The 9,153-nt window shown below is 40.7% G+C and overlaps 1 protein-coding gene and 1 pseudogene across 1 annotated transcript; one reads left to right on the top strand and one right to left on the bottom strand.

The window, feature by feature from the left end:
• The first annotated feature begins 1,899 nt into the window (after window positions 1-1,899).
• LOC127199928 (olfactory receptor 1L4) lies at window positions 1,900-2,844 on the top strand. The gene has a single exon (XM_051157923.1). The coding sequence runs from the start codon at window positions 1,900-1,902 to the stop codon at window positions 2,842-2,844; it is 945 nt and encodes a 314-aa protein (XP_051013880.1).
• Window positions 2,845-7,601: 4,757 nt separating this feature from the next.
• LOC127200203 (olfactory receptor-like protein DTMT) lies at window positions 7,602-8,551 on the bottom strand (annotated as a pseudogene).
• Between the last annotated feature and the right edge of the window lie 602 nt (window positions 8,552-9,153).

Genomic DNA, 9,153 nt, shown 5'->3' with positions numbered 1-9,153 from the left:
CACAATGGGGGGAAGAAGTTAGGAAAAAGGACCTGTCATTGACATACAAGGTACTGACTTGGTTTTCAGGATCCTAGAAAGCCAGTTCCCCAGGGCTGCTCATGAGTGACAATGACAGTAGAAAGAAAAATAAAAACATGGTAGGGAGGTGCCTGAAGCCCTTCCTGGCAGCTGCTTGAATGGTCTTCACTACTTCTCTTTCACTGTCCATTCTCCTCTGTGTTCACTCACTGGTCTGCAGAAAGCTTCCTTCAAGACATTTTTTTTTGTTGGATAAAATGCACACAGATCTCTGGACAGGGCAGTGGGATGCGTCTTTTCCCTGACAATTGCTTGTCCTATTGTCTTGATCTCTTCTCTTGGGAGATGACAGGCAGATCAGTACATCCACAGGACAGTTTTAAGAGCTTTAGAGCAATTTGGGAAAGGGTGTGAGGCTTTCAGAGAAGATATTGAATGGGGACAAATGAGATTATTAATTCTGGTTTACAGAAATTTAGAAGTTTTCTGTTCAACTAAATTCATAAGCTGAGTCCAGAGCAAGGGCAGGGTTTTCCCAGTGTCATCTGGGCGTTTCAGCTTCCTTTTCCTGTAATAACAACCCATGCATCCTCTTCCCACTGTCTGCAATTCTCATTCTCACACAACAGTAGTTTTGCTTAATAAACAAACTCCTGCCCATTTCCAAAGACCAACTCAGGTAATTTTCCTTTGAGCTTTTCCCAGTCTCTCCAGGAAGAGTTGTATCATACTTGGTTCACAAAAAATTAGAAAAGTGTTAATCTCTCTGCCCCTGGGAAAACTGTTTAAGGGCAAGAAGCTAAGGCTCGTCCATCTTCCCATGTTCTACAACACCCAACATGGTGTCAGCAAACCACACCCCATTGGTCCAGTACAGCCCAACTCCCCTTTGATAAATGCAGTTTTATTGGGACACAGTCATGTGCAAGCATTCACACACTGGGTAGCTGTTTTTCTGCTACAGCAACAGAACTAAGGGGTTGTATGAGAGAATGAACCATTAACAAGAGGAGAGTGTTGCCTCCCCATGCTCTGTAGGCAATGATCTCCAGTCACTGAGCTAGCATGTATGCAATGAAGTGAACAGCAAACACAGGAAGACATCTGAGGGCGAGGTTTAGGCTGGTGTCCAGATGACCTGAGTCCTAATTCTGCCTCCCTTTAATTGCTTGGCTAAGGAAACAAGGATGGTGATGATGATGCTAGGCCAAAAGACAAAAGTTGTGAGCATTTATTACCTGCTGCGCACCTGCTAAGCATTTTAAACTTACCTCTTTATCCTCTTACTCAATCCCAGAATGGATAGTTGTATTTTTCTCATTAAGAAGAGCAGATTGAGGCTCAGAAAGGCCGCACTGCCTCATTGTGGCACAGACAGGCAGGACTGGGAAGCAGGTCTGACACGCTCCATAAGTCAAGATTACCCAGACTCTCCCATAGAAAGCACACTTCCAAAATTAAGTTTGCTTATAAAATTAGGATTATTGGATGAGTAACATGGTTTTCAATCCACTTTAGCAAGCAGAAACACATGTGTAAATATATAGCATTAAAAACCAATGGGAGATGACACAGCAGTTAAGAGCACTGGATGCTCTTCCAGAAGACCATAGTTCAGTTCCCACAAGAGGGCATCTGATGGTCTGGAATTGGAGTTATAGATAGTTCCAGGTGATCAGATGCCCTCTTCTGGCTCCTTAGGGATGCCTGTGGTACAGACAAACATGCAGGCAAAACAGCAAATAAATTTAAAAGTATTGTTTTTAATTAAAAATTATATATGGAACCTGGAGGTCCAGGAAATCCACCTAGGGTTCCCAGAATTCAGGTTTCCTGTTTCATCTCTCCCTTCAGCATTCCCAAAGGTACCTGACCTCCATGGCTGTGACAAACCTCACATACCAACCACAGTTCCAGCTCCTTGGCTTAATGGATGGTGCGGATGCCCACCCGCTGCTGTTTCTGCTTTTTCTTAGCATCTACCTGCTCAATGCCCTGGGCAACCTAAGCATGGTGGTGCTTGTAAGGTCGGATGGGGCTCTGTGTTCCCCCATGTATTATTTCCTGGGTCACCTGAGCCTTGTGGATGTCTGCTTTACTACAGTCACTGTCCCCAGACTGCTGGCCACCTTGCTACAGCCTGGCCAGGCTGTGTCCTTCCAGGCTTGCTTTGTCCAGATGTACTTCTTTGTAGCACTGGGTATCACTGAGAGCTACCTCTTGGCAGCCATGTCCTACGACCGTGCAGTGGCTGTGTGCCGGCCGCTGCATTACAGTGCCATCATGACGCCCTGGCGCTGCCTTTTGCTGGTGGCTGCATCCTGGGCTGTGTCCCATCTGCACTCCCTGCTACATACGCTGCTCATCTCTGCGCTCTCCTACCCATCTTCTGCCCCAGTGCGCCACTTTTTTTGTGACATGACAGTGATGCTGAGCTTGGCAACCTCTGACACATCAGCTGCAGAGACTGCCATCTTTTCAGAAGGCCTGACAGTGGTACTGACCCCTCTGCTCCTTGTATCCCTCTCCTATACACGCATCCTTGTGGCAGTGCTCAGAGTGCAGACCACAGGGGGCCGGCGCCGTGCATTCTCCACTTGTGGTGCCCATCTGGTGGTGGTGTCACTTTTCTTTGGCTCAGTCCTTTCTGTCTACTTCCGGCCATCATCCTCCTACTCAGCTCGCTATGACCGCATGGCCAGCGTGGTCTATGCAGTGGTCACACCAACCTTGAACCCTTTTATCTACAGTCTTCGTAATAAAGAGGTCAAAGGAGCCCTGAAAAGGGGTTTCAGATGGAGAGCTGCAGCCCAAGTTGAGTAATGGAAGATATGGGTTAACTGGCATGTCAGTAATAGTGCTACGCCCAAACAAGTATAGTCTCATTTATTCCACCCTTCCTTCATGTTTTATTAGCTTTGTTCCTATACAGACTAATGCCTTGTTAAATAAGAATTAGTTACCATGCGAATATGAGTACATATTTATATAGTGGTGTGTGACACAACACTAAACAACAGTAAATTGGTTGCCTGTGCTGTTAGGACTTTCAAAATACAGTCTAGATTCGAATTTGGAAAAATAATGATAACAGAAGAAGATAAGGTCATCTATGCGGCGTAAACTCAGGGTGAAGATGATTTCAATGGCAAATGGGGAAACTGGAGGAGAAGGGAACTGGGGAGTGCTTGTGCTCTGATGCCAGGCACGGCCACACAAGCTCCTCCTTGGGATACTGCTAGGTGTTTTAAAAGCGATTTTGACTTAATGTTTCCCCTCACAGATTCTATGTTCTCTTCTTGCATTATGACCATCCAGAGACAGCATTCTCCCTCAACTATGGCCTCCACAGCCATCCCAGCTTCCCTGGGGAGTATTCTGCAATTTCCTCTTATTTCTTGAAACACTGTATCCAGAAGAGCCTGCTGCTGTATCACTGCAAAACACTCTCCGAACTTTGTGGTGCAGACACCTAGCTACAACTTCCACTGATTATTCCATCAGTCTTTGGGCAATACTGTAACAATCTAGAATATGCCTTTCTACCTTTTCACTATTACACCATTACTGTTACAGGATTTAGTGATGGGTTGTTTGTGGCAAACAAAGCTGTCCTAAGTGCACCAGTCACATGGCTCTCACCAAATGGAAGTCTATGAGGAACTGACATGGTACAACACAGGAAACAGACTGAAAGAAGACTAGAGGCTGCTCCAGGGTCAGCAGCCTCAGGAGTTCATGCTCTGTGGTGAGCAGCAGAGTATTCCACCATCTTCACCTTATTGAACAACTTTCAGTTGCTCACATAGAAACTTAACTCCTTGAACAAATTTATGTCTACATGTATTTGCCTTGGTTATTTTTATTACATTATTATTATTATTTTTAATAGTTATATAATTATTATATGCATTAGTGAAACACAAACTGATGCACAATTGCTATACAAAGAAGTAAATTTTAAAACAAAAATGCAGTTGTGATTGACTCTAAAATTATTAAAAGTATCCAGGAGGAAAGGTAGATATTATTGCATAATTATCAAGTTAAGCAATATATAGAATTCAAATGAGAAAATTCAAATGAGTAGAGAGTCTTCATTCTATTCTGCAGAAATAAACTTTGCTTAATAAATACCTAATTTCATGTAATTCCAACATTGCAATATGATTACAATGCAATTTCTAGACAGATTGTTATAGAACTTAATAAAATAGACTGTAAGCATGTTTGAAAGAGAACTATCTCAGGAACACTTTGAAAGGGGACATATTTTTTATTTTTATTACTATTAAATCCCAGGGCCTTTGTTTGTTTGTTTGTTCCTAAAAGTCATTATATTTAGGTGTCCTTTTTTCTCACCCAGAATATTTTTATTTTTTCGATTGAAATATCATTACATCATTTCCTCTCTTCCTCCATATCTCCTCTGTACTCCCTTTAAGATTCATGGACTTTTTTATTATTACTTTTTGGTAATTTAATTAATTTATTCAGATTACAACTCAATTGTTATCCTATCACTTATATCCTCCTGCTCCTCCTCCCTCCTGCTTTCACCCTCTTCCTATCCCATAGGTCTATGAATGAGGAGGATCTTCTCCCCCACTATCTCATCTTGGTAGCCTGCTTATTCTTTCTCTGAGTGACACCATGCCTCCCCACCAAGGGGAAGTAGTCAAATATGGGGTGCCCCAGTTCATGTCTGAGTCAGTTCTTGCTCTCCACACAACTGTGGAGAATGCATTGTCCATTGGGTAGATCTGAGTAGGGGTTCAATGTTTACTGCTTGTATTGTCCTGGGTTGGTGCAGTAGTTTGAACAACCCGCCCTGTGCCCAGATCCAGCCATCATGGTGTTCTGCTTGTAGGTTTATAGGACCCTCTGGACCCTTCCACTTCCTCATTCTCCTACATTTCTCTCACCTAGAGTCCCAATAGGATATCCTCACATCTATCCCAATCTCTTGGTAAGTGAAGTTTTTCTGCTTCTGCATTAACTTACTCAGTATGATCATTTTTAGTTCCATCCATTTGTCCACAACTTTAGAGATTTCCTTGTTCTTAATATCTGAGTAGTATTCCATGGTGTAATTGTACCAGTTTCTTTATCCATTTTCAACTGAGAGACATTTAGGCTATTTCCAGGTTCTGGCTATTATGAATAAGGCTACTATGAACATGGTTGAGCATATGTCCTTGTGTGGTGGACTCAGAGACATACATTTGCACACAGAAAAAACCCCATACAAACATAAAACCAGAAACCATGATATAAAAGCCAAAGACCTGTGAAGTAAAACAAAACAAAACACCTACAAAATTGCCCCCTGTGTATTTGTTTTCTGTTGTCCATCTACTGCTGGGTATAAGATTTGCCCTTAAGCTGCACAGATGTTTTAGATGTACCTATCAAAGCGTACCTTCTCTGCTAAGACATAAATACAGTGGCATCTGGCAATGAGAATAAAGAAAGAAATTTGAGATGAACACTTAGCACAATGCAGAAGCAGTATCTTTAGGTACTGAAGATAGCAACATCTGGTTTGCTGGTGATGGAGAGATGAGAAAGAGGGTAATTATTCCTAACATGAATTTCAAATGGATCAGTAATAGAGATATAGAAGCTAAGACTTCACACATAGTGTGAAAATGGTACTATACAATATTGTAATAGAAAACACCTTCCGAAGGACTGCTAGAAAATCATGTATCAGAAAATAAGAGCAACTTCTTTTTCTGCCCCAGATTTAAAATGTTTAGTAAAAGAAATTAAGCAAATAGCCAATGGAGAGAAGTGCTACAACCATTCAGATAAAGTGATAACATCCCTAACAGAAAAAAGGAAAACAACTTAAAGCAAATACATTGTCCAAATAACATAAGAAAGGAAAATTGGCTGACAAATATAAAGGTTGGCTTCACCCATCCATACAGTAATTCAGCTTAAAAACAGTAGAATCTCATTTTAGCTATGATGGCAATAAACATCTGAAAGGAAAATTCAAACATTGAGGACACTAAGGAAGCAGCCATACTCCCATTTAGTATAAGAATGTCTTCATCAATTTGGCCATTTCCACCCAATAATAAATGCTCATATTCTTTGAGCTAATATACTTATTTCTGAGAATGCATCCCTAGGAAAGTAGGACAATATTACAAAATATAGGGATTAAAACATAAAATTGAAGCAGAATTATTTAAATCAAGAACAAACTGAAAAAACAATCCAAAAAATCCACCAAAAGTGAATTATTGAAATACATTATTCTGAGAGTGTTACACGTCCTGTCAGGTGTGCTGGTGCTGCACACTGGTAGTCCCAGCACATAAAAGGCTGAGGCTGAAGCGCCACTGCAAATTCAAGGCCACCCTGGCTAATGTAGAAAGACCCTGCCTCAAAACATAGCAGAAAGCAACAAAGCATTACAAGTCCTTCTGTGAACTGCTGAGTATATAATACATTTGAAGTCAAAGCAATTGGACAAATGTTTAGCTCTCCTTATTTATTATATACATTTCTAGGCTGTGCGTAGACAATATTTAGAATAATAACCTTTAACTGCGCTGATAGAGGGGGCACAGAACTGCAGGAGACCCTTACATTTTGCTACTTAGATAACTTCAAGCAGGTGTCTACCATTTTAGTAGTCAGTGTGTTTTTGGAAAAGCCAATAAGGATACTGGCACTATCAGGAAGATTTGTTTTTAAATGTAGTCTTTTAAAGCATATTTTAGGAAATATGAAAATATATTCAATCCAAGAAATCATCTACAATAAACATGCAAAGCAATGAGCAAGGCTTTGTTCATTTAGGAAGTAGTAATCACCTATATTCAAGATGTTTATGCTTGCTTTTTCTAAAGAAATAGAGAGCATCACATTATTTCAACATACAAGGGAGAAAAAACTTACCTAAGAGTAACAAATATCACTATTTACATTTCATCCGACAATGCCATGGGTCATCATTTTACTATCTGTAATTAATCAGCATATAATAGAACTGGATGGCTCACTCCAGATTCCACAACTTTAGTTCAAAAAAGGAATTAACACCAAACATATAGATGTCATCAATAGAAGTAGTTCACCATTAGCTGATGAATTCCCAAAGAAATGATAGTTTTGGAATATGATCATTAAGTAGGTTTTTAATCAACATATGAGAAAGAAACCATGCAGGAAGTTGAAACAAGGGGAAAAAATGACTCCACAGGAAAAAATACATTTTTGGTGGCATGTACTTATTCAATTGGAAATAGTCCTCATTGAAAAAGTATGTTTGTCAGAAGCAAAGTACCAAAGTGACTGAAGAGTTGAAGTTGTTTTCAGGGAATTGGAAATTATTGTATATCCTTTGAATACTAAATACCAACATTAGTGTTTATTCAGACTTAAATGATAAGTAAGGGCACCTACTGTGTGTCAGAGCTTAAGTTATGCCACATCTGAAGTAAAATGGTAAATTTAAAAGGCCTGATAAACTCTATGTATTGAAACTTGAGGAAAGCCCTTGTATGCATTATTGTTTGAAATTGAGCCTAATATTTGAAAAAATATTTTAATCATTAGAGTCACTGTCCCTGAGAAAAGTGGCACATCTTCTTTGAAAGCAGCCTTCTTAAAGCTCCATTTATGTCCTGGTTCCTGAAGCAGTAGATGAAGGGGTTCAGCATGGGAGTCACCACTGTGTACATCATGGTCATGACAGTCTCTTTCACAGTAGAGTTATTAGCTGATGGACATAAATACAGACCAATGATTGTGCCATAGAACAGGACACTACAGACAGGTGGGAGCCACAGGTGGAGAAGGCCTTGTGGACACTTCTAGAAGAGGAGACCTTGAAGATGGAGGACACTATTCATGCATAGGAGGAAAATATCAGCAAGAATGAAACAATAATGACAAGTCCTCCTAAAATAAGTATCACCACTTCATTGATCTGAATGTCAGAGCAGGCTAACTTCAGAAGAGCTGACATGTCACAGAAAAGGTGAGGGATCAGATGGTCAGCACAGAAAGAGAGCCGAGCCATGAGCAGAGTGTGTGACAATGAGATGACTGTGGTCACTATTCAAGATAGTGCCACCAGGCAGAGGCACAGCTTAGGACTCATGATGCTAGTATAGTACAGGGGGAAGCAGATGGCCACATAGTGGTCATAGGCCATGGCCACAAGGAAGAAGCTCTCAAGATCTGCAAAAAGCAGGAAGAAGTACATTTGTGTCAGGCATCCTGCATAGGAGATGGATGGAACTTGTCTTTGCATGTTCTGTAGCAATTTGCGGATGGTCACAAAGGAAAAGCAGAGGCCATAGAAGGACAGATTACCAAGAAACAAGTACATGGGTGTGTGGAGATGGGAGTCTAGTTGAATGAGGACAATGACAAGGAGGTTGCCCAGGACAGTGGTGAGGTACATGGCCAGGAATAAGGCATAGAACAGGTCTTGCTGGTGTGGTTCAATGGGCAAGCCCAGGAGGAGAAAGCCTGAGACAACAGTTTGATTTCTTCTTTCCATGTTAACTTCTTAACCTGTTCAAACTTAAGAATGATTTGTATGAATATACAAACATACATAATATACAACTTTTAAGAAGACATTTTAAAAACTAAACACAACAACACAACCCTTGTGAGTCATAAAAGATTACTTCATTACTTTGTTTTTTTCCAAGTGTGTAATAAATGGTTACACAGAGCAAAGATGTGGTATGGATTAAATGCAGCGATAATGATTTCTAAAAGAAAGGTTTTCTGAAAGTACATTTGTTATCTCAGCCACTTGGAAAGCTGAAGTAGGAGGATGTGAAATCCAAGGTCTTCCCTGGGACACATAGTGAGCTTGAAACCAGCCTGACAACTTAGTGACACTCATCTCAACCTAAAATTTAAAAGGGCTGCGGCTTAGTTAGAATTTCTAGTGCTTGATACAACACCATGACTAAATGCAACTCGGGGAGGAAAAGATTTGTTTTGCTTACACTTCATCATCAGAGGAAGTCAGAGCAGGAAATTAAGCAGGGCAGGAACCTGGAGGCAGGAACTGATGCAGAAGCCATGGAGAAATGCTGCATACTGGGTTTCTACATATGCTTACTTATGGTAGCTAAGACCACCACC

This window comes from Acomys russatus, chromosome 16 (assembly GCF_903995435.1).
Source record: "Acomys russatus chromosome 16, mAcoRus1.1, whole genome shotgun sequence".
Taxonomy (NCBI): domain Eukaryota; kingdom Metazoa; phylum Chordata; class Mammalia; order Rodentia; family Muridae; genus Acomys; species Acomys russatus.
This window is presented reverse-complemented; position numbering and strand designations above follow the sequence as displayed.